The 26,231-nt window shown below is 41.7% G+C and overlaps 2 protein-coding genes across 5 annotated transcripts; both read right to left on the reverse strand.

The window, feature by feature from the left end:
- Nucleotides 1-1,495: 1,495 nt before the first annotated feature.
- LOC106562229 (tumor necrosis factor receptor type 1-associated DEATH domain protein) lies at nucleotides 1,496-14,581 on the reverse strand. Of its 4 annotated transcripts, none has more exons than XM_014126956.2 (7): nucleotides 14,475-14,568; nucleotides 5,832-5,881; nucleotides 4,161-4,254; nucleotides 3,693-3,843; nucleotides 3,024-3,304; nucleotides 2,694-2,841; nucleotides 1,496-2,247 (listed from the first exon to the last, which is right to left on the reverse strand). In XM_014126956.2, exons 3-7 carry the CDS (start codon nucleotides 4,179-4,181, stop codon nucleotides 1,949-1,951), a joined length of 900 nt encoding a protein of 299 aa, XP_013982431.1. In that variant the 5' UTR covers nucleotides 4,182-4,254; nucleotides 5,832-5,881; nucleotides 14,475-14,568; the 3' UTR covers nucleotides 1,496-1,948. The 4 variants fall into 4 exon arrangements, with proteins under 4 accessions (XP_013982431.1, XP_013982433.1, XP_013982430.1 ...); XM_014126958.2 differs by lacking the exon at nucleotides 14,475-14,568 and adding an exon at nucleotides 8,554-8,749; XM_014126955.2 differs by lacking the exon at nucleotides 5,832-5,881 and having other exon boundaries at nucleotides 14,475-14,581.
- Nucleotides 14,582-15,930: 1,349 nt separating this feature from the next.
- On the reverse strand, nucleotides 15,931-26,155 carry LOC106562228 (prolyl 3-hydroxylase OGFOD1-like). Its single transcript, XM_045689174.1, is given in 14 exon segments — nucleotides 15,931-17,245; nucleotides 17,339-17,397; nucleotides 17,583-17,711; nucleotides 19,312-19,544; nucleotides 19,665-19,744; nucleotides 19,828-19,941; nucleotides 20,065-20,193; nucleotides 20,303-20,394; nucleotides 20,467-20,583; nucleotides 20,835-20,935; nucleotides 21,267-21,313; nucleotides 21,441-21,586; nucleotides 25,893-25,975; nucleotides 25,977-26,155. Coding segments are annotated over 14 exon segments (1,566 nt in total). The 5' UTR covers nucleotides 26,051-26,155; the 3' UTR covers nucleotides 15,931-17,083.
- Between the last annotated feature and the right edge of the window lie 76 nt (nucleotides 26,156-26,231).

The following is a 26,231-nucleotide window of genomic DNA, read 5'->3' on the forward strand; positions in this document are numbered from 1 at the left end:
AATTAGGGTTAAGGGCCTTGCTCATGTAATGTCAAGAGCAACAATAGGCTACACAAGGTGGTACAACACAATATCATAACATTTCAATTGTATTAATTATTAATCTAGCAATTGTTTTTATCCTGTGTGTGTGTGTGTGTGTTATGTTGCTTACATGTATGTATTGATGAGTGTGTGTGCGTGTGTTTATGTCTGCAGTGCAGTATGTGTAAAAGTGAATGTGTGTGTGTCTGTCTCTCTGTGCATGTGTGTGTAACTCTATGTGTGTATGTGTGTGCACATTAAAAACTTCTAATCCACATGTGGAAAGAGTGGAGTGGTAAGGTGTGAGGGTTTTTACAATGGACTATACTGACACCAAAAGCCTGAATTACCAGTTAAACCTACAGCCTTACAAGTCAATTACGCAACAACCTTCGCGGTTGAACCTATAGCCTTCATAAACTAAGCCCCAAGCTCTTACCCTAATGCAAGAGGACATACAGTGAGCGCCAAAAATATTGGGACAGTGACACATTTTGTTGTTTTGGCTCTGTACTCCAGCACTTTGGAATGATACAATGACTATGAGGTTAACATGCAGACTGTCACCTTTAATTTGAGGGTATTTTCATCATATCGGGTGAACCGTTTAGAAATTATAGCACTTTTTGTACATACTGTAGTCCCCCCAATTTAGGGGACCAAAATTATTGCTACAAATTCACTTATGTGTATTAAAGTAGTCAAAAGTTTAGTATAGGTCCCAAATTCCTAGCATGCAATGATGACATTAAGCTTGTGACTCTACAAACTTGTTGGATGCATTTGCTGTTTGTTTTGGTTGTGGTTCAGATTATTTTGTGCCCAATAGAAATGAATGGTAAGTAATGTGTTGTCATTTTGAAGTCACTTTTATTGTAAATAAGAATATAATATATTTCCAAACACTTCTACATTAATGTGGATTCTACCATGATTACAGATTGTCCTGAATAAATCGTGAATAATGATGACTGAGAAAGTTACAGACACACAAATGTCATACCCCCCCAAAAAGCTAACCTCCCCTGTTATTGAAATGCTGTGTGTGTGTGTGTATTACTATCCTCATGGCTACCGAAAATCCCCACAAGGATAGCAAAACAAGGAAAATTCTCAAAGGCTGTTTTAAACTTTGGGGTTAAGTTTAAGGTTACAATTAGGATTAGGTTTTTAGGGTTAGGTTTAGGGCTTAGGGAAAATAGGATTTTGAATGGAAATATATTTTAGGTCGCCATAAGGATAGTAAAACATTTGCTGTGTGTGTGTGTGTACATGGATTAGATACTGCCCATTTCCCAAAGTTGACACATTTTTTACCTGGGTGGTATTTCCATAGACTGTAGGGTATTTCAGAAAGCAGGATCAACTGGTTACCTAAATATTCTACGTAATCCATAGTAAAAAGTTTGATCGGGATCTTGGATTGTGGAAATGAAATGCAACTCTCGACATGAATGAAAGCAATGGGCAATTCGTTTTTATAAATCCAACACTTTATTTGGATTTCGGAACAAATATTCCCCAATCCCATTGCAAATTGTTCAATATCAATCTAGTTTTTGTAATAACTAATGGTTATTGGTAGAATGATCAAATACATCAATGGTCTGTGGTGGAGAAAGGGGGTTGGGTTTAAAGCGGAAGAAGAAAAGGCCCGCAGTGATTTCAGTTTGCTCTCCAACCAGAGACAACAATGACGTGACATAGCAATTATGAGAACTATTCGTTTTGTGACACAATACAATTTTACTCAAATAAAAAAACATACAATCAAGCTCACAGACACAAAACCCACACAGAACAGACACGTGGTAGCACACAAGCTCACACAAGCAATGCCACCCACACTTTACCACTCTTTCACAAAGACACAAACACATACATACAGACCAACACACAACCCCAGACAGTGTGACAGACAGCGTCACTCCCGGGGCTGGATGTCCAAAATGTTCTCAGCCAGGCTGGTGAGTTTGCTGTCTTCCAGTGCTCTGACCAGCCGGCCCAGCCGTGCCGCACTCCCCTCCGCCTGGATGAAGCGGCTCAGCAGCTGATAGGCCTGCTCGTACAGCCCCTCCCTCTCATACTCGTAGGCCAGGTTGTCTATGGCCGGCCCCTTCAGCGCACGGCAGTTCTTGCCCAAGGCCCGCCCCACTTTCCTCCAGTCCCGCCCAACGCCGTTGGAGAACCGCTGCAGGTCCCCTGCTGCCAGTATGCGGTCCTCTGATAGGTCAGGAGACAGAGGGGCTGTTAGAGACATGTATCCAGTGTCTATATGTTTCTGCATGTAAGACGTGGTGTAAGTAAAATACAACAGCAACCTTTCAGCTACTGGCCCTCCTCTCTTACCTCTAGGCTACCCTGCCGTCCCGGGTGTAGTAGATGACCCATAATGAGTGTCCTCTATACCAGAGATTGGGCAAGCTATAATGGTCCTCTTCCTCAAAGGACCACTTAGATTAAAACCAGCACTTGAGCTGACTAAAAGTGTCATCAAACTATTTGAGGCACAGGTCAATAACCTTCCCTAGACCAGTGGTGGTCTACTGACCGAGAGGTGAGAAACACTGTTCTATGCCAGTGTATGAATGTAGAGGACCCTGGGGACAGCTCCCCGCTGAACCCCCACTGATGATAAGAAGCAGCCATGGAAGTCAGAGCCAACTCACCAAACACCCTCTTCTGGAACAGGAAACAGTTGCTGGGCACGGGGGGCTCTTCCTGTGAGAGGGTGGGTGGCTGGGGGATGTGACCCAAGGCCTGGCTCTGCAGCTGCTGGTCCAGCTCAGCAATCTCATCATCCCTTAGGCGCCCCGGCTGACAGGAAGTGACATCAACATTTAGAACACCTCATAGTGAGTCATGAGGCATAAGGCACAGCAGAGCACCTGTTAGGTAAACACTATAGATTGCTGAAGTATTGCTTGTGATCTGTTTATCATATATTACCAGTAACAACACCACTATATATGGATTATAACCGGTATATAGTATATTACCTGTGACTGGTGGATGTGCTGCAGACAGAGCTCCAGGTCGTCCAGACAAAAGTCCAAAGTGTGCGTCCCGGCTTTGAGCTGGGTTTCCAAAACAAGCTCCTGTGGGCCGTGGAGGAGGCGGCAGGCGTGCTGGGAGAGGGACTGTTGTACGGCACCGGAGCCATAGCATTGCAGGAACCTGCGGCACGCCGCCACATCCACAAACTTCACCTCCACACCCAGCAGAGGATCTGCATCGTGCAGCTTCAGGATCTCGTACCCCTCCAGCCCACCAGCTGAGTCTGGGACACAGGCCAGGTAAGGTCAAAGGTTAGAGGTAACCATAGCGAATCACTGGCACAATTGTAATATTTTTCACTGTGACCATAAAATAAATATAACCTGACTGTGTCTCCCTCCACTACTCTGGTCCAGGCAGAGCTCTGAGTTCAACCGTGTTATGACTTCCTAAAAGATCTCCCAGCGTTTATCTGACAGCAGTTTTTCATAAGCTTTTAACTATATTCATCCCGTCAGTAGATAAGCAGGTCACACTGCAACACTAGCCCTTTTTCACTCCCCATGACCACCAAGCTAAGCCTTTCTTTCTATCAATAATACATCTGCCTCACCCAATGCTCAGCATGCTCCCTACGCTAGCTGGAGACCGGATGGCCTGATGTGGCTCACCTGTGAGTGTCAGCTTGAGGACTTTGAAGACGCTGAACTTGCCCTGCTGGTCTTTGTAGAGAGAGAGCAGGTTCACTGCGGGACAGGAGCGCAGGAAGAGAACCGCACATCCTGTCCACGGGCCATCCTCCACACTCAGTGTCACCATTTTCTAAAATATCACATGGAACAACATCCCATACAAGATTAAAGTTCATAATGCCTCTGCTCTGTATACTACTAGTCAGACATTATGCTGAATTTTGTACAGCACAGGAGCTTGTACTTATAGCTACATTCTTACATACACAGTACACACACACACTCCCCACTTGACATTATCACACGCATGCGCACTAACAGAAACAGACATGCATGTTGTCCTATAAATAGTTAATGGGAACGGTCTCTGTCTCGTTCCCTTTTCTCTCTCATACATATCACAGCTCCTCTCTCCTGCCTCTCTCCTCCCATCTAAACATACAGTACCTTTTCATCCATTATGTCCATTGTTTGGGCATTCTCGTCATCTGACCTCAGCTGTCAAAAGCTTCTTCTGTGTTTCCTTCAAGCCTCCTCCTTCCTGCAGAGATAGAGCAGATATATTACTCAGACAATCAACAGTCTGAGTTCAAAGGATAATACACATCAATCAAATCCATCCTGGTATTAAAAAGAGTTGGGATCCAGATGCAGTCACAATACAATGCAACCCCTCACTTTATATTATCTCACTCCACTATTCTTATTTTACCCTATATGTCATTACATTAATTTACTATTTGTCCCTTTACTACCCAGGGGCATTTCTAGGATTTGAGAAGATTAGGAACTTAGCCCAAAGCCAGTAGGGGGGTCCTGGAGCATTCTCCCCCAGAAAAACATGTAATGAATTTCAACAGCTAAATGCATTCATTTGGTGCAATTTGAGATAAATATTGAGAGATTAGAACATTGAGAGAATATATATTTTTCAGGTAACTTGCACCTTCCCACCTGCCACAGGGTCTCTCTACTCTGGAACACACACATCTACAGTGTATTGCCAAAAACCACTGAGCCAAAACTGATTAAAGTCCCACTGTCACGTTGGTATGAATGATTCGGGAGACAGGCGCAGTAATGTGTAATACGTTTTTTTTATTACACCCAAATTTACGACGTGCAGTGTAAAGGCACGGGGACAGAGACCAAACAAACACTATACAAAACACAGGGTAGAAACCCAAACAAAAGAGCGAGGAGTACCTCGAATAGATAACACAAGCGCATAATGATTAACACACGGGATGAGACCCGTAATCATCTGCGCAATCCACAATGGCACGAAAGCCAAAACACACAGCACAGGTACTCACACGAACCAACTGACATTGTAACAATAATTGTCAGGACATTGGTAAACCAAGGGCACACTTATACAATTACTAACCACTGGGAATAAGGGGCAGGTGTGCGTAATGAAAGTTCCGGAGGGATCCGTGACACCCACAGTACCCAAACACACACACGGCAGTAATTAGAATCCATAGGGAAGCTTTAAGTGATAGTCTACTGTGTGCTCACCCCTCTACCTCTCTCCATCACTTTCTATGTGTCGTCTGTTGCTGTCCCTTAGTGTTGCTGTCTTTTGTCTACCCTCCACTCTCATCCTGTCCTGGTTGTAAAAAGTGTAAAAGTAAACAATTGTTTTAATAGTAATTTCACAGGATTTTCACCATACCTGTACATTCTTTGTAAGCCACGTTTTATTTTTTCACTGTCTGTATTTCACTTCTTATAATTTGTGAAAATAAATTAGATTCTATAGAGCAGCTTGAAGTGATACAGTCTACTGTGTACTCAATCCACCTGCCCTCTTCTGTTACTTTCTATGTATCTTGTCTGTTGCTGTCTGTGTCTTGTCTGTTACCGTCTCTCTTCTGTTTATGGCCTGTTGTGTTCTTCTGGTGTCTCTCTTCATCATAACCTATTCTTCTGTTGCTGTCTCTGTGTCTTGTCTGGTGTCTCTCTGCACCATCTATTTTTCTGTTGCTGTCTCTGTGTCTTGTTTAGTGTATTTCTTTAAATTTTGCAATACAAAACGGTCACGGGGATACTGGGGTAGCTTAACTTGTTTTGGGCCTGTGACCGGATCACCTAAATCATCCTCTTCCCTACCATTTGCCCCTGGCTGCTGCTGTTCTCATCTGTCCTCCTCCTTGGCTTATCTGAAAGGTAGCAAGGTGCAGCATGTCATTAGTTCGTTTTGAAGGGCAACTGCACTTCCTGATTTGACCTTGTTTTAGATTTGGTTCATTAAGAAATGCTAGCGGCCATGACTGAATTCAAATGTGAGTTGGTTTTGGGGTGTGGTTGTCTCGTGTGCATGTTCACAGGTGGGAAGAATTAGCCAAATTATGTTGCCAATTAGCTTCAGCCTGCTGGTGTGTGACCTGACTTTGGATAGCCTATCTCCGGGGCTAGTTATGGCCAGGAAATAAATTACACAATGTAAATGAGACAATATTTTCATGCTGCACACCTTTTAGTTTTCTCATGAAATGCTTTTAACATTTGTATCTGAATTTCTACAATTTATAGTTGTTTGAGGTTATCAAGTCATTGAAATTTGGAGCGATTGGAATTTTAGCATATTGTCCCATGTACATTGTGTAATTCCATGTACATTGTGTAATTTACAGAGGGTCCCTAACTAGCCTCATAGGGATATCCAAAGTCAAACTAAATTTACCACAGGCATTACGATCGGGTCGCTTGCAGCTGCACTCTGAATTGATAATTACTTGTGTCCTGCCAGCTGTGGGCAGGATTGAAACAAACCCAGTTCCAGATAAGAAGCTACATAGCCCCTAGGCCAGGGGTGGGTAACTCCAGTCCTCTGGGACTGGAGTGGTGTCACACTTTCTCCCCATACCTAGCAAACACAGCTGATTAAACTAATTGCGTTCTAAGCTGAAGCTCATGATTAGTTGATTATTGGAGTCAGATTATTGGAGTCAGGTTTTTTTGCGAGGCAAAAGTGTTACACCAATCAGGCCCCCAAGGACTGGAGTTGCCCATCCCTGCCCTAGGCTATATGACTATAAAGAGACAAAAGCCAAAAACATTTACATGTAGAAGTTATAAAATCTCTGTGATTAATTTAATTTAGTCAGTTCCACCAGCTAATGTGAGATTTTTTGATTAGATAACATTTGAGGACCTAAATGAACTATATATTTTCAATGTTTTGTTCACCTACAATCTAACTGCAAAGCTGGCCATCTTTTCCCCTCTTTTTCTGGCTGCCCTCCCCCTTCCCTTCCCTTCTATACACATGATATATATGGAGTGCAATTAAAATGCTGACTTGCAGGTTAACCTCTCGATAATGCAACAACAATAGAAAAGGTAAGTAGCTATGTGAATAAAAAAGAGTAATACAAATAAAAGCTCAATGAAATAATTTCCCCCTATTTAATGTTTTTATTTTTACAAATAGTTACATAACCTATATGGAAATAACAGACATGAGCCAAGCATTTTTACCTGTAGAATGGAATAGGTTATAAGACTTCTATGATTCATTTAATTTTGTCAGTTCTACCACCTCATCATTGCTTATCTTAAACAAGATTAAATATAATGTTGTAGTAAAGTTCAGCTTCAGTTCACAGGGAGGCACTGTCACTTTCAGAAGATATGGGGTGCGTTTCAGTTGTAAGGCGAAAGCAACCGACTGTAGACTAAAGTCGAGGAGTGAAGTTGGGGGATGTGCATCTGCAACCGCTGAAAGTCGGACACTAATGTGGTTTTTCAACCGCAAGACTCAGATCAACATGGCAGTGTTTATATTTATATATATATTTATATTGTCTATAAAAGTTTTTCTTCGTAATGTCGAAATAAACATGGCTCCAAAATCCATATTACAAACTCACAAACTGAAATCATATAGTGTGTATAGTATGTATATTGTGTATAATATGTATAGTATAGTATGTATAGTATAGTATGTAGTGTGTATAGTACAGTATGTAGTGTTTATAGTATGTCGAGTATAGCATAATATGTATAGTATGTACAGTATAGTATGTATAGTGTGTATAGAATAGTATGTCAAGTGTGTACAGTATGTATAGTATGTATAGTGTGTAGGCCTACATTGTACAATCAATCAGTGAGAGATCCTCAAATATCACATTCATATCCACTTTATACATGAATCACGGCAAAGTTGGTTTCTTTTTCAGTTGTGTCTTTGGTCACGTTCGCGTGGTCAAACAAAAAAAAACTAATAATTGGTTGACAATAGATCCTCCCACAATGCAAGCGATGGCTGGAGGATGAAGTTGGTAAAGAGCAACTGAAAAAAATTACAGTCGACTGCAGTCAAAACTTCATGACCTTTGATCACATGATTTTTGTAAAGTTCATGCAGTAGAAATGTAGGTACAAGTTGGACAATTTTTATTAACCCCATAATGCAACACACTTTGAAAGGCTGTGACCAACAATGGTCACCAACTTGATCCGCTTGAACGCCCATTTGCTTTCGGCAGAAAACCTTTTTCTCATCTCTTCTGTCTCAGCTAGCTAGCTAGCCAGTAGCTAACAAGGTGGCTAACTAGCCTAGCTAGCTAGCCAGTAGCTAACAAGGTGGCTAACTAGCCAAGCTAGCGACAGAAATGAAATCCATCAAATACACTCACTGGAAATAAAAACTTTTCCTGATATCATGACATATATCAACATCCTTAGCTTGCCCATTCACTAAATATACTGTAAATAACTGACTGACAGCTTAAGGATGCTGAGCGCTAATGCTAGCTTATTAGCATTAGCAAACCCTTATGCTGAGGGAGACTAGCTAGTAAGCTACCACCAACCCTGCACAAACCTGTGGTTAACTCTGCTGCTGCTGCTGCTTTGACTTTCTGGCTGTTCTGCCCTCTCCACCGGCTCGCTTTTTTTGCCACTCTTTTGGAAGAAGTTCCAAATATCCAGACTCTGACTGAGTGACAGGCGTTTTCGTAAGTAATGACATTGACATCTAACCAGTGCTGCAGGGGTGAGGGAGGGGTCAAAGGACATGAGCGGTCCACTGCATTGTGAAATCTCAACCAATCACAGCAAGCACTGCGTCACTCCATGGGTTTCTTGCAGTGCCCAGAGCAGTATATTGTATTGTTTATTTTTGTAGTAAAAATGTGTAGTGATATGTGTTTATGAAAACTTAAAATCAGACTGAAATGTGAAAAAAAATGTTTGCGGCTGGATCCTAAACATCCGGGGCTAAGGTCCCGGAAGCCCAGGCCTAATGACGCCACTGCTACTACCTCCACCCCAACACACTCACTCAGAGACACACAGTCCACCCTCTCTTAACGCCTGACCTCAACCTAACCCCTATCTCTGGATAGACTTCTTTCAATGTGACTTGGGTCTGGTTTAGGGTCAAGTAAATGCTTGATGTGCTAGACCTGGGAGAGGGATAAATAAAGGGAAAACAGTATCTGAGCTAGATTATGCAGTCTGTGATACAGTCTGGAATCGAACCAAGGTCTGTAGTGACGCCTCTTCTGAACAAAGTAAAATATATATATTTTTAAACGGCTGCCTATTGGGGAACATAAAACACTGCAAAATCACCAGGAAATCAGCTCAAAGTGTTTTAATTTAGGAAATCTGTTCCCATGTATTCCCACGCATAAATAGAGGAACATACAGTGCCTTCAGAAAGTATTCATACCCCTTGACTTATTCCACATTTTGTTTCGTTACAGCCTGAATTAAACAATTATTTAAAAAACTTTTATTACCCATCTACACACATCCCCATCCCCACAATGACAAAGTGAAAACATGTTAAGACATTTTAGGACATTTATTGAAAATGAAATACAGAAATATCATATTTACATAAGTATTCACACCCCTGAGTCAATACATTAGAATCACCTTTGGCAGCAATTACAGCTGTGAGTCTTTCTGGGTAAGTCTCTAAGAGTTTTTCACACCTGGATTGTACAATATTTGCACATTATTTTATTTTTTTATTCTTCAAACTCTGTCAAGTTGGTTGTTGATCACAGCCATTTTCAAGTCCTGCCATAGATTTTCCATCCGATTTAAGTCCAAACTGTAACTAGGCCACTCAGGAACATTCAATGTCATCTTGGTAAGCAACTCCAGTGTATATTTGACCTTGTGTTTTAGGTTATTGTCCTGCTGAAAGGTACATTTGCCTCCCAGTGTCTTTTGGAAAGCAGACTGAACCAGGTTTTCCTCTAGGATTTTGCCTTTGCTTAGCTCCATTACGTTTCTTTTTATCATAAAAAACTCCCTAGTCCTTGCCGGTGACAAGCATACCCATAATATGATGCAGCCACCAACATGCTTGAAGATATGAAGAGTGGTATGCATGTTTTGGATATTTTTTATTCTGTACAGGCTTGCTTCTTTTCACTCTGTCATTTAGGCTAGTATTGTGGAGTAACTAAAATGTTGTTGAACCATCCTCAGTTTTCTCCTATCACAGCCATTAAACTGTGTAACTCTTTGAAAGTCACCATTGTGGCCTCATGGTGAAATCCCTGAGCAGTTTCCTTCCTCTACGGCAACAGAGTTAGGAAGGACGCCTGTATCATTGTAGTGACTGGGTATATTGATACACAATCCAAGGTGTAATTAATAACTTCACCATACTCAAAAGGGATATTCAATGTCTGCATTTTTTATTTTTACCCATCTAGCAACCAATAGGTGCCCTTCTTTGCGAGGCATTGGAAAACCTCCCTGGTCTTTGTGGTTGAATCCGTGTTTGAAATTCTGAGGGACCTTACAGATAATTGTACAGTGCCTTCGGAAAGTATTCAGACCCCTTGACTTTTTCCACATTTTGTTACATTACAGCCTTATTCTAAAACATTATTGTCCCGAAGCCACTCCTGTGTTGTCTTGGCTGTGTGCTTAGGGTCGTTGTCCTGTTGGAAGATGAACCTTCGCCCCCAGTCTGAGGTCCTGAGCTCTCTGGAGCAGGTTTTCATCAAGGATCTCTCTGTACTTTTCTCCGTTCATATTTTCCTCCATCCTGAGTCCATGCCGCTGAAAAACATCCCCACAGCATGATGCTGCCACAACCATGCTTCACCGTAGGGATGGTGCCATTCAGGCCAAATAGTTAAATCTTTCATCAGACTAGAGAACCTTCTTTCTCATGGTCTGAGAGTTATTTGATTCCTCTTGGCAAACTCCAAGCGGGCTGTCATGTGCTTTTTTACTGAGGAGTGGCTTCCGTCTGGCCACTCTACCATAAAGGCCTGACTGGTGGAGAGCTGCAGAGATGGGAGAACCTTCCAGAAGGACAACCATCTCCACAGCAGAACTCTGGAGCTCTGTCAGAGAAACAATTGAGTTCTTGGTCACCTCCCTGACCAAGGCCCTTCTCCCCTGATTGCTCAGTTTGGCCGGGCGGCTAGCTCTAGGAAGAGTCTTGATGGTACCAAACTTCTTCCATTTAAGAATGATGGGAGACCACTGTGTTCTTGGGGGCCTTCAATGCTGCAGAAATATTTTGGTATCCTTCCTCAGATCTGTGCCTCGACACAATCCTGTCTCAAAGCTCTACGGACAATTCCTTTGACCTCATGGCTTGGTTTTTACTCTGACATGCACTGTCAACAGTGGGACCTTATATAGACCGGTGTGTGCCTTTCCAAATCATGTCTAATCAATTGAATTTACCATAGGTGGACTCCAATCAAGTTGTACAAACATCAAGGATGATCATTGGAAACAGGATGCACCTGAGCTCAATTTCGAGTCAGGTATTTCTGTTTTTAAAATATCTACAAACCTGTTTTCACTTTGTCATTATGTGGTATTGTGTGTATATTGCTGAATAAAGTATAATATTTAATCAATTTTAGAATAAGGCTGTAATGTAACAAAATGTGGAAAAAGTCAAGGGGTCTGAATACTTTCCAAAGGCACCGTATGTGTGGGGTACAGAGATGAGGTAGTCATTCAGAAATCATGTTAAGCACTATTATTGCACACAGAGTGAGTGAGTCCATGCAACGTATTATGTGACTTGTTAAGCACATTTTTACTCTTAAACTTATTAAGGCTTTCCATAACAAAAGGGGTTGAATACACAAAATCAAAATGTAAGCAATTTTGAATTCATGCTGTCACACAACAAAATGTGGAATAAATCAAGGGGTGTGAATACTTTCTGAAGGCACTGTATGTGATCGTTTCTCAATGTAATCAAGATTTGAAATGATTCTGTTTTTGTCAAATACTATATATGTTTGGGATTCTTGCGGTCAATTTGCAGTGTACAAATTATTTAGAACTATGTTCCGGCCCCCCTACCATCCGCTCAAGGAAAAATCGGTCCACAGCTGAATGTAATTGGGGACCCCTGGCCTACATGTAATCATAAGCCATCATTACATTCATAGACCGGTAGTGTCATACATTATTAAAACTGAAAGTGTGCTGGATTAATTCACCAGATGTAGCCTACCATAGAGTGTATGGGGATTATGTCATCATCAAGAGTTTATTAATGCAACATTTAACATCCACCACTGCAGCGTCAAAGACTAAAATCATTCTGTCAAGTGCCAACCAAAGGATTCCCTGGACATTGGATCAATTCAGTGAATGCCATTATTTTGATTGGGATGAAAACGAGAATCAGTCTACATGGTACAGACTGCCAAACAAGTCGAATTGGTCGGTTTCATTTTTTGTAGTGAATACTTATATTGTACAGTCTATAGATAGCAATAGTAATGATTAATTGGGCAAAGCTTACAGGAAAATTGTGTTTTTGTAGGGTCTTTCGATAAACGCCGAAAATAAGGCCTGTGGTAAAACACAGGCTTAGTTTTGTTCTATGAAATAATCTTCATCAGCTAAAATCAATTTTTGTGAATTTTGAAGCATTTACATTATAATAAACATATATATTCATAAAGATCATGTTAACTGACTATTATTATCTCATAGAACAAAATATATAAGATCTCTTAAGCCTGTGTTACCTCAGACCTTATTTTTGGTGTTTATTCCAAATCCCAAATCAAATACTTTCTCCATTCATTTTCCACATAGGAATGGCTGAATGAACCACAGGTAACGCATTTCTGGTTTTTAGGACTACAAACTGGTGAGCTCTATGCTGGGTTAGACTAATCATTTAAATATACACTAGATGACTGACTGATGACTGCGCTCTTTTGAAGCTACAAATATTTTGGAATATTTTAGAATGCATTTATTTGTTTTTGCCACGTTTATTATATTACAGACACCTTAATGCATACTTATGAATCATATGTGAGCTAAGCATACAAATAAAAAATTCTAATATATAAAAACATCTTCCTTAAAGTATAATATTTTGAAATAACTAATATGTCACTGTCCCCACTACAACAAAATACTTAAATACATGTAATTTTGTCCTTGAAAGATTTAAATTAAATACTGAAGAATTCTATTCATTCCTATGGAACTGCTACTTTCTGAAGAGTGCCAACATGGCTTCAAAGTCTCTCATTGGCCAATACATAGCATCAGCAATCCAGGGTTTATATACATCATTGGATTAGACTACTGGGCCTACAAGACAGGTGGCACTGTGGGGTGTGCAGTTCTGTGAAAACGCGAGTCCCGTGAGTCACGTACATGATGACAGGAATTTCATTACATTCTCTCCTGCTATGAGGATATGACAATATGAATATAGAATATGACACAGCAGACTGGTCTCATAGACTAGACGTAACATAGTAAATGTAAATCCAGGTCACTCAAATTAGTATGATATGTTACTTTGGTATGGTGAAAGAGATGGAGACCCGCAAACTGTAGAAAAAAAGGAATAAATCCAAAACTGAGGCTTGAATGCAAAATAAAGATGTTTATTAGAACATCATGGTTCCCAAATAAATGAAGGTATGTTTACACTGAGAACAGCCTGAGGCCAAAACTTTTGTGTTTTGTTTTCACTTATGCACTATGAATAACATCACCCAGGCAAAAACTAAAGGAGGGTGGTTGGTCGGGGTGGATGGGTGAACATATAATGCGAACGTGTTTGAATCTCATCACTGACAACTTTAGCATTTTAGCTAATTAGTAACTTCCCCTAACTTTAACACTTTTAGCGAACCCTTCCCTTAACACTTTAACCTAACTCTCAACCTTAACCCCTAGAGCTAGCTAATGTTAACATTAGCCACAAAAAAAGAATCTGCTGTGTAAGATATATGTTTTGGAAATGCATAACATATTAAATCGCAATAAGTAACATAAGGTTTAAATTGCAATTCGTCATATGAATAGTAATTTGTAACATATCATACAAAATGGATGATGGACATCCACAAATGAATACTTCCCATACTAAATGAATGAAATGTCAAGCATTTCCGTACAAAATGTGTTTACGTACAGAATAATACGAAATGCTCGGCGACCACGTTGGACACTGAGGTTCACTTTTAGGAAACTAGAAAAGTAGACCTACTGTATAGTAAATTAAGCTGCACCATACACCGCCTATTGACATTAAATATAAAAAAAAACTACTGCTGAAGTTTTAATCATACATTCAAGTTGTTACAAAACAGTAGCCTAATAAACAATAGAAAGGACTCATAGCAACTTGAGAACATTTTCTTTCATGATTGACTAGTACTGTTATGCATTTATCGACTGTCATTTGTGGCATTAACTGTTGTATAGGCTATACTTTCGTTTTGGGTTTAAAGTAAAATCATAATTGTTTTGTTAACTTACCTTTAAAGAAAAAACGTCGTAAGGACAACGCGTCCTGACCACAGGAACACACACAGACACATTAATAACTTCCCGACAGGCGATTGGCTACAGGGAAACCTGAAGGCACTGTGATTGGTGAGAAAGAACATGCCGCTTCCCTATTGGTTAGAATCACATATGGTTGGTTGATTGTATGGACATATTTGTCTAACTGATCCTTTACTGCTGTAGCCATTTGCTTGCAACTGTGTAGCTAACGACAATGTTGAAATTCTATCATTGCATGTACCCACTGAACATGACACTGAAGGCAAAATTAATCGACTGAGAAGCAACATACCAAATAAGTAACAGGTTATTTTTTTTAGGCCGATATTGGTACTGTTAATTTATGTTTTTGGAAGCAGGATGATGTTATTAATTTGCCCGGTTTAAATGTTGCTAACATGTATATTCCTTCCTCGAAGTATTCACTGCGCCATTTGAATGTAAGTGAATCCACATTGTCAGACAAGTGATTAATTCAGAGAAGGTAGGCCACATTTAACTTGGAAATACCTCTGTTACAGACTGAAACTATGGCAACTGCTTGGGGACAAAAACAGGCCAGGTGAAGCCTATAACAGAATAGAAAGGATTCACAGAAAAAAACAAAAATTATGTGAGCAAGGCCCACATAAGGTCTGACATAACTGTCAGTCTTATCTAGGCATGACAGGAAATGGCCTCACTATTAATCAGAGAGCCACTTCCTGGAAAATTCGGACAGGTGAAGTCAAGACAGACTTTAGCCCTCTCTTCCTCTCTCAGAATCTGATATGCCAGCACTTCACAGTGTGCAAAGCTAAAATATCTCGATTGATTAATAAACCCTAGTGCTGAAATATATCTGTAGTGCTGTGTTACTGTCAAACACCCACATACATTAAACATGTTAGACTACTGTTCATCCCCAAGTATCCTCTTTGATCACAGCAGCAAGATTGTAACCATCATAAACACACTCTATTTCACTGATGGGGGGGCATTAACAATTGTGATTACCTTTGTGCAAAGAAAGGAACACATTATTTTCATGAATTTTATGATATAGACCATTTTTACTTTGTGGTTGTGGAATCTAGTGAAAACCATTTATCGTCCACACACGGGCTTGTAAATAACCGCACCAGTTCAAGCACCGCCTTCGCCCCAATCTTGATTCGTCCAAATAATCAATGATGAAAACCCCAAACCGGGAACTACTGCTGCTAGTAATAACACATTTCTATGTGAGCCTTGACAGTCTCTCGCCGTTTCATCTGTCCACAAGAGATTATGCCGCTTTCACATGCTAGTTGGAATTAGGAAACTCATACATTTCCGATTTGCTAATTTGTAGAAAATGTCCCAGTTTCCTAGTTGTCATGATGACACACCTGTCTCGATCGATGGGAGAAGATTTGAAATAGACAAGATGGCGGCGTACACATCGTTAGATTACTTAATGGAGCAAAACATTTATTTGAATAATGGAGCATTTTCGCATCACTTGCAATTGGACACAGATATTTTAGAAGATATGTTTGTCCGAATTGAGAACGAAGATAGTATTGCCAAGTTAAAGTTGGTCGAAAATTCTCTGTGCTACACCAAACAGTACCCAACCTGTAACTCCCAGTAATGGATACCAAAAGCCTCTGGTTAAATCACAATATCTGGTGTAACAATCTATAGCTACAGTATGTAGCTCCATCCTTTGTCAAAATTTAAGTCAGATTGCAACAATTGTTTCAATATTTTCACTAAGGTGACTAAAAACTATATAATGTATACCGATGTGTTTAAGTACTATGCAATGTATTTAAAATAACAATATTTTGCTATGTAACTACTGTGTAAAAAAAGTGCCATGTATGTAAAATATGAGTCATATGTAAATATAACAACAACAAAAACTGTAAGAGGGGATGGGCCAATAAAAATAAAATGAAAAAGATTAGTGAAATCATAGGTCTGCCAAACATTTAGCTGTTATTACTCATTTGTTATTCAGTTTGATATCCAAGTGATGAATTTAACACCGGAGTGGTGGTTGTGCGAGTGTGTGTGGATTTGGTTCTCTAATGTTCAATCACTGCTCTGGAGTTTACTTTCCTTGCAGACAGATTCATTTTTACAGTGACAGCATGAATACTGTAAGAGTTTGAACACATACTACAGACACATACAAATAAACTAGTAATATATAATAATAATATTATATTCCATTTAGCAGATGCTTTTATCCAACGCAACTTGCAGTCATGTGTGCATATATTTTACGTCTGTGTAGCCCCGGGAAACAAACCCACAACCCTGGCATTGCTAACGCCATGCTCTACCAACTCAGCCATACAGGGCCACAATAATGACACAAGATAATGAACACAAAATACTACCAAATGCTGTCAATGTAGACAATTTAAAAAAATCTGTGTTACTCTGTGGCTGCCGACCAAAACCAGGTAACCGTGGTAACAGGGTATCCCTGCTTGTTCACTTTAATGAAGAACACATGACATCATGAGGCTTTAGAGTAGACCGACCACCCCTCACAGTGATGTTATATTACAAACACATACAACTCAACACATACACATAAAAACTCATTCATAATACACAAAGGAGAAGTCATAAACTGCTCTCCTACAAGAATCCCCAATAGGTAGGGTGGAGCTTCTGTGATTGATATGTTTGACAAATTTGAGAGTCTCTTTGTCCCTGTAGACAAGAGCCAGGGAGTTCTCCTCTGGATACACCATCAGGAGCTGCGGACAGGAGGACACCGATGGGAAATGACAACCATGACAATCACAGGAATCTAGTTGATCAGTTGCCATTTGAACAGTGACATCACTCACCTCCTCATCCTCTTCATTAGCAACGTAAGAGGTGAAGCCCCCAAACTCGGTCTGCCAGTCTGAAAAATAAAAAGACAGTTATCACACTTTGGAGTTGATATTGTGTATGATAACATTCGCACTTACAATTTTGAAAATAGTTCCCAAAACTATGATTCTAACCTACATTGTGTGTCTGTGTGTGCGTGCTTAGGCATGAGTGTCTGATTAAGCGTGTGTGTGCGATTAAGCGTGTATGACTGACCAGGACAGCTCAGGGGCAGCAGTAGGTCAAGGGCGTACTCCGCTCTCGATGCATCTCCATCGTGCAGTAATGTGTAGCCCCCATGAGCCCAGCGACGCAGTTCTCCAACACACACCGGTGTGCTTGGCTCTTGAGGATACACACAGAGGGGTCAACACATACTTACAAAGGCATATTCAGTCCTGAGGAGGTACAGAAAGGTCAAGGCTCACAAACACACAGATCTGAGGATACACACAGGGGTCAACACACACACGAACCCACACATACACTACCGGTCAAAAGTTTTAGAACACCTACTCATTCAAGGGTTTTTCTTTATTTTTTAAAAATGTTCTACATTGTAGAATAATAGTGAAGACATCACAACTATGAAATAACACATATGGAATCATGTGGTAACCAAAAGAACTGTTAAACAAATCAAAATATATTTTATATTTGAGATTCTTCAAATAGCCACCCTTTACCTTGATGACAGCTTTGTACACTCTTGGCATTCTCTCAACCGCTTCATGGGGTAGTCACCTGGAATGCATTTCGATTAACCGGTGTGTCTTCTTAAAAGTTAATTTGTGGAATTTCTTTCCTTCTTAATACGTTTGAGCCAATCGGTTGTGTTGTGACAAAGGGGGGGGGGGGGTATACAGAAGATAGCCCTATTTGGTAAAATACCAAGTCCTGGCTCTCATGAGGACCGCCACAGGAATGGAAGACCCATAGTTACCTCTGCTGCAGAGGATACGTTCATTAGAATTACCAACCTCAGAAATTGCAGCCCAAATAAATGCTTCAGAGTTCAAGTAACAGACACATCTCAACATCAACTGTTTAGAGGAGCCTGCGTGAATCAGGCCTTCGTGGTCGAATTGCTGCAAAGAAACCACTACTAAAGGACACCAATAAGAAGAGACTTGCTTGGGCCAAGAAACACGAGCAATGGACATTAGAGCGGTGGAAATTTGTCCATTGGTCTGGAGTCCAAATTGGAGATTTTTGGTTCCAACCGCCGTGTCTTTGTGAGACACGGTGTGGGTGAACGGATGATCTCTGCATGTGTATTTCCCACCGTTAAGAATGGAGGAGGTGGTGTTATGGTGTCGGGTGCTTTCCTGGTGACACTGTCTGTGATTTATTTACAATTCAAGGTACACTTAACCAGCATGGCTACCACAGCATTCTGCAGCGATACGCCATCCCATTTGGTTTGGGCTTAGTGGGACTATCATTTGTTTTTCAACAGGACAATGACCCAACACACCTCCAGGCTGTGTAAGGGCTTTTTTACCAAGAAGGAGTGATGGAGTGCTGCATCAGATGACCTGGCCTCCACAATCCCTCGACCTCAACCAAATTGAGATAGTTTGGGATGAGTTGGACCGCAGAGTGAAGGAAAAGCAGCCAACAAGTGCTCAGCATATGTGGGAACTCCTTCAAGACTGTTGGAAAAGCATTCCAGGTGAAGATGGTTGAGAGAATTCCAAGAGTGTGCAAAGCTGTCATCAAGGCAAAGGATGGCTATTTGAAGAATCTCAAATATAAAATATATTTTGATTTGTTTAACACCTTTTTGGTTACTACATGATTCCATATGTGTTATTTCATACTGTTGATGTCTTCACTATTATTCTACAATGTAAAAAATAGTAAAAATAAAGAAAAACCCTTGAATGAGTAGGTGTTCTAAAACTTTTGACTGGTAGTGTACATACACAAACAAGCAACATACCTTTGTAATTCTTATTAGCTGATGGTGTGTCCCCAGATGACCCTGTGGCTTCTCTCTCTTCCTCATCTTCTTGGTCCTTTTCTTCCTCCTCGTCTTCGTCACCAGGGCTGAGGTAGTGCAGTCTCAGGCCAGTGAAGTAGGACAGAAGCAGGAAGAACGCCTCCGAGCACAGCAGCTCCCAGCATGCACTCACACACTGGGGGAAGGACTCTAACGAAGCCACTTCATAACATCTGCACAATGCACATATACAAAAATATTTATACACATCATATACATTTACAGCCATCATAACATCTTAGGGATATGTCTCTCTCTCTCACTCACACAAACAAATTACTCGACAGGCTCACCTCCTGTTGGGAGGACCTTGCTTGGTCCACTGGACATCAGTCGATCTCAGTGCTTCACTCACCTCCTTAAACTTCTCCTCCTGTAGAGAGAGACACTGTCAACCAGGAGAGAGAGAGAGCAGGAGAGAGATGGAGAAATGAAAAGGTTGAGTAATGGGGTTACTTTGAGGAAATTCTTGAGCTGGATCTCAGAGCTGTCCTCGAACTCTTGCTGAACCTGTGACTGGTAGTCAACATCCAGATACAGTGGATTCAGCCACTCTAGCAACAGTGTCTCCTGTGAACAGACACACAAAATACACACTCAGGTAAAATGCACACACACATGTATTTATTTCATGTGACCACATCCTTGCTCTATGGCTGTGAGTTCACTCTTTCAGAACAAACACACACACACATCTCTGGGAAGGTGGGGGCTCCTTGGGAAGGGGGGCTCGATGTGACGCGGGGGTCGCTCCAAAGACGGCCCGTGAAACCAGCCACTCAGAGAGAGACGACACTTATCCTCTGACAACACCTCTGCAACCTGGACAAACACACAGAGAGACAGCCATCCGTAGATTGCACTACTGCTACCTGGACAGGTGAGAGGTGTGAAGTGTGTGGTTGTTACCCGGTGGTATAGGAAGAACTACCTGGTGGAAGGAGACGGGTGAAACCTCGAAGAGAACCAGAGTGTTCCAGCTGGGCACCAGAGACTTCACCACACTATGGGGCTGGAAGTGATCTATGCACAAAGTAGATTATAAATTAAAACACACATGTTTTAACTCATGCCAATACACACACCAATACTTACCATCTGTGCTGAAGAGATCCAGGGTTCCTCCATCGCTGCTCTCCCATGGAGGGACAAGGTAGAGTATAAAGGCAACACGCCTCCCCTCCAACTCATCATCATGACACAACAGAACATCTACCGAGAGAGAGATAGAGAGGGCATAGATAAAGAGAGAGAGAGATATGAAACAGATAGATAATGTATATTTCATAATTAATTCCAGAAATGTGCATGTCCATATAGATATAGACTAACTATGCAGTGGGTAGAACAGGATATCTTGGGGGGATAGCTCAGTGCTTCTGCTCTTTTCTAGGAGGAGCATGCTAATATTAAGGTTGGCTCATTGTTTTTTTGAAGAGTAGCGGTAAAAACATGTGACTCACCAGTGTATTGATACTTGGCACAGGAAACATCCACTGTGGGCTCCAGTTCTACCCCCAACACTTCCCCCAGCCAGGATCGAAACAGCCCAAATAGTGCTGCCCTGAAAACACACACAAAGCTCAAAAACAGCCAAACTGAGAGCATGCACATGTAAAGAACATCACGCTGCTTGCTTAGTGAGTAACACTTTCCCTGATTCAGCACATACCGAGGCTTGAACTCAGGACCTCTGCCTCACAAACACGTGACCAACATCCTGAAGCGTCTTACTCAGTCATCCAAATGGAGACACTTGTGGAAGCACGCGCAAGTGGAGACACTTCAGGCTGAGGAATGAGTTACACAGATACCCATCTGCTACACACACACACACAAAGCAAACATGTTCTCTCTACCTCCCTAAATTGCTCTCACACACACATAGAAATTACCTCAAGCCTGTGATGTGAGGCTCTTTTCTCTTTTTCAGGTCGTCTGACTGTAAGAAATTGTCAATGAGTATCATAACTCCCAATGTCATAACTCCAAAAGGCAGATTAAAAAAACATTATGAACATGAAGCAATTCGTTTCAAAACTGTATTCCTATCAGTTTTCCTTTTTCACCTGATTAAATTTGTACAGGTCGTTGGACTTCTCATGGAAGTTGAGGTCTAGAAGCTCCCTCTGTAGGTTCTCTGTAAAGCTGTCACTCTGGATGAAGTTCCTGATGATGCAGTGAGGGAAAGGGTGGCAGTCCAGCTCCAGGCCCCCTTAAGAGGAACATCAGAGGAACACTCAACGACTGGTCTACCAATATAAAAAAAAGTTTTAACACTAATTATGTGAATAAATGTAACATTAACTAAAGTATGTCTTAGAGTCAGTTGTTACCTCTGGATCATTTTCATTTGAGGTTGTAACCCGTTCTAACAGCACATAGGAAGGTGGTAAACCTTCTCAATACTCCAAAAACATACTTTTTTGTGACACCCTTTTGTGACTTCTCTTTGGGTGCCATATATGTGTCATGTCATGCTCAACAATACAAACAGTTTCCTCTCATCTATTTTCCTTTCCTACAATGCTGAGAGCCCGTACTGCAGCATTCAATGTCAGCAGAACGAACCCCGATGAATCGGTGGTGCGCAACATGTACAAGGCAAGCAGGTACGAGCTCCGCAAATGGATTATGGACAATACAGACTCAAACTTAAATTGATGTTCGACAACTCAGACTCGCGTTGCATGTGGCAAGGACTACTGACTATCACAGACTACAAAGGCAAATCCAGCTGTGCGCTGCCCACCAAAGCCTCACTCCCAGACAACCTTAACACATTGAATGCTTGCTTCGAGGCAGACAATAAAGAGCCATCCAGGAAGACTCGCTGCTCCGGACGACCAGGTGCTTTCATTTTCAAGGCTGACTTGAGGAAAACGCTCAAAAAAGTGAATACTCACAAAGCCGCCGGCCCAGATAGCATCCCTGGCTGCGTCCTCAGAGGGTGTGCTGACCAGCCGGCAGATGTCTTTTTCGGCCATCTTAAACCTTTCCCAGGCTGTAGTCCCCACCTGTTTTAAGGAGACCACCATCGTCCCAGTGGCCCAAAAAAACAAGGTGTCATCCCGAAATGACTATAGCCCCGTCGCATTCACATCGGTCATCATAAAGTGCTTAGAGAGGCTGGTCATGGCCCACACCAAGGCCAGCGTGCCAGGCAGACTGGACCCACTCCAATTTGCCTACCGTTACAACAGACCCAAATCCATTTCCATCGCTATGCACACGGCCGTAACACATCTGGACAAGAGGAACACCAATGTGAGAATGCTGTTCATTTATTACGGTTCAGCATTCAACACTATCGTTCCCTCCAAGCTCGACAGCAAACTCAGAGCCCTGGGTCTGGAACTGGATCCTGGACCTCCTGACAGGCAGACCACAGGCTGTGAGGATTGGCAACAACACCTCCTCCACACTGACTCGTAACACAGGGGCCCACAGGGGTGTGCCCTCGGTCCTCTGCTGCACCCCCTGTTCACACAGGACTGTGTGGCTTTGCACAACACCAACTCCATCACCACGGTTGTAGGCCTGATAACAAACAATGACGAGTCAGCCTATGGGGAGGAGGTACGTGAATTGGCATTGTGGTGTCATGACAACAATCTCTCCCTCAATGTAAGCAAAACAAAGAGTTTATTCTTTTTTTTAAATGTTTTTTTTTTAATTGAACCTTTAACTAGGCAAGTCAGTTAAGAAAAAAAGTATTATTTACAATGACGGCCTACTCCGGCCAAATCCTGACAACGCTGGGCCAATTGCGCACTGCTCTATGGGACTCCCATTCAAGGCTGGATGTGACAGAGCCTGGATTTGAACCAGGTACTATAGTGACGCCTCTTGCACTGATGCAGTGCCTTAGACCGCTGCGCCACTTGGGAGCCCAAAATTATTGACTTCAGGAAGCAGAGGAGGGAACAAGCCCTGATCCACAACAACGGGACTGCAGTAGAGTCACTAGTTTTAAGTTCCTCAGCATCCACGTCACAGAGGACATGTCATGGATCCACAACACCACCACTCTTGTCAAGAGGGTGCAACAGCGTCTCTACTTCCTATGGCGGCTGAAGAAATCCGGCATGCCTCCAAATACTACCGCTGCACCATCAAGAGCGTCCTGACCAGTTTCATCACGGCTTAGTATGGGAATTGCTCCGTGCACTAATGCAAGACCCTCCAGCGGGTGGTGAAGATGGCCCAGTACATCACTGGGACCGTGCTACCATCCATCCAGGACATCTACTCGAAGGCACACAACATCATAAAGGACCCCACACACCCCAGCCACAAGGAGAAGGTCTGATACAAACAGGCTCAGTGGCAGTTCCTATCTACAAGCCATCTGACTGCTGAACACTTGAACTGGACTGACCACCTATTCTGATTCTCCGCATCTTAGCACACATGTGCTCACTCATGCACAGACCCACACAGACATACACATATACAGTATTCAGACTCCTTGACTTTTTCCACATTTTGTTACGTTACAGCCTTATTCTAAAATGTTAATTTTTTTTTAAAGCAAAAACAGGTTTAGACATTTTTGCTAATTTATTCAAAATAAACATTAACGCCTTATTTACATAAGTATTCAGACCCTTTGCTATGAGACTCGAAATTGAGTTCAGGTGCATCCTGTCTCCATTGATCATCCTTGAGATGTTTCTACAACTTCATTGGAGTCCACCTGTGGTAAATTCAATTGATTGGACATGATTTGGAAAGGCACACACCGGTCAATATAAGGTTCCACAGTTGACAGTGCATGTCAGAGCAAAAACCAAGCCATGAGGTATAAGGAACTGTCCGTAGAGCTTTGAGACAGGATTGTGTCAAGGCACAGGGGCGGCAGGTAGCTTAGTGGTTAGTGTTGGGCCAGTAAAAGAAAGGTTGCTGGATCGAATCCCCAAGCTGACAATGTAAAAATCTGTCATTCTGCCCCTGAACAAGGCAGTTAACCCATAGGCTGTTTTAGTAAAATAAGAATTTGTTCTTAACTGACTTGCCTAGTCAAATGAAGGTTAAATAAAAAACAGATCTGAGGAAGGGTACCAAAAAATAATCTGCTGCATTGAAGGTCCCCAAGAACACAGTGGCCTCCATCATTCTTAAATGGAAGAAGTTTGGAACCACCAAGACTCTTCCTAAAGCTGGCCGCCCAGCTAAACTGAGCAATCGGGGGAGAAGGGCCTTGGTCAGGGAGGAGACCAAGAACCTGATGGTTACTCTGACAGAGTTCCTCTGTACCTAAAGGACTCTGACTATGAGAAACAAGATTCTCTGGTTTGATGAAACCAAGATTTAACTATTTGGCCTGAATGCCAAGCGTCACTTCTGGAGGAAACCTGGCACCATTCCTACGGTGAATCATAATGGTGGCAGCATCGTGCTGTGGGGATGTTTTTCAGCAGCAGTGACTGGGAGACTAGTCAGGATAGAGGGAAAGATGAATGGAGCTAAGTACAGAGAGATCCTTGATGAAAACCTGCTCCAGAGCGCTCAGGACCTGACTTCCAACAGGACAACGGCCCTAAGCACACAGCACAGCAGTGGCTTTGGGACAAGTCTCTGAATGTCCTTGAGTGGCCCAGCCAGAGCCTGGACTTGAACATCTCTGGAGAGACCTGAAAATTGCTGTGCAGCAACGCTTTCCATCCAACCTGACAGAGCTTGAGAGGATCTTCAGAAAATAATTGTTGAAACTTGCCAAATAGAGGTGTGCCAAGCTTGTAGTGTCATACTCAAGAAAACTCAAGGCTGTAATTGCTGCCAAAGGTGCTTGAACAAAGTACTGAGTAACAAGTATGAATACTTATGTAGATGTGATTTCAGTTTCTTATTTTTAATACATTTGAAAAATGTATAAAAATTCTGTTTTTGCTTTGTCATTATGGGGTATTATGTGTAGATTGACGCGAAAAAACACAATCAATTTTAGAATAAGGCTGTAAGGTAACAAAATGTGGAAAAATGTACGGTGTCAGAATACTTTCCGAAAGCTATACACACATTACAACGGCTGCTACAAGACTCTTATTATACTGCTCAATTTATACACTGTCCACCTCCCAAATACACGTGTAAACATTTGCTATAAATTGTGCCTTCCTGTATTATACCTAAGCTAAAAAAGTTATATTCTACGGTGTCATTTACTTTATGTTCGTAATCTGATTTTTATTATATTGTTGTTGCATTGTCGAGAATGAACCTGCAAGTAAGCATTTCGTTGGATGATGTATAAGACTAATATAAGACTTATAAAAAAATGTAACTTCATGAAAAGTGATAGTGGTTGAGATAGATAGTTTGACCCACATATTTTAGTGTTTTCCAATCAGTGGTCATGAAAGCAAAGTTGTGACTAAAGCTTTGCACTTGACTGACAATATTGATATGTAGGGAGACTACTAGCGTATCAATTAAAATAACCATCTATGTAACAAGACTAGCCAAAGCATGTGCTCGTTGTAAACACATGTAGCTAAGATAGCTAGCAAGTAGCTGACCATGAGAGTACTGCGCTCGCTGTGACCATGCTTCCTTCACTTCCTTCTTCACATCTTCGTCCTCGAGGAATGGAGAAAGTTTTACTCTCTTCGCGTTTCTTTCTCTTCTTTCCTTTCTCGGCATTCTCGCTATGATCTCGCTGTCGTTTACAATTCATTTTTGTATAAATGAGTCGCGGTTAAATTGCGTCATAACGCAGGACGTCAGTGGTTCCGAGTCTTTTCGGTGAGCCGGTTCATTTGGCTCATTACACTTAAAAAGAGCCGGCTCACAAACGACTCTTCTTTCACAATGCTTTAAAATCGAGGGGTGTCGGTGGGACACATTTTGACATGTTC

The sequence above is a fragment of the Salmo salar genome, chromosome ssa11 (assembly GCF_905237065.1).
Source record: "Salmo salar chromosome ssa11, Ssal_v3.1, whole genome shotgun sequence".
NCBI lineage: Eukaryota > Metazoa > Chordata > Actinopteri > Salmoniformes > Salmonidae > Salmo > Salmo salar.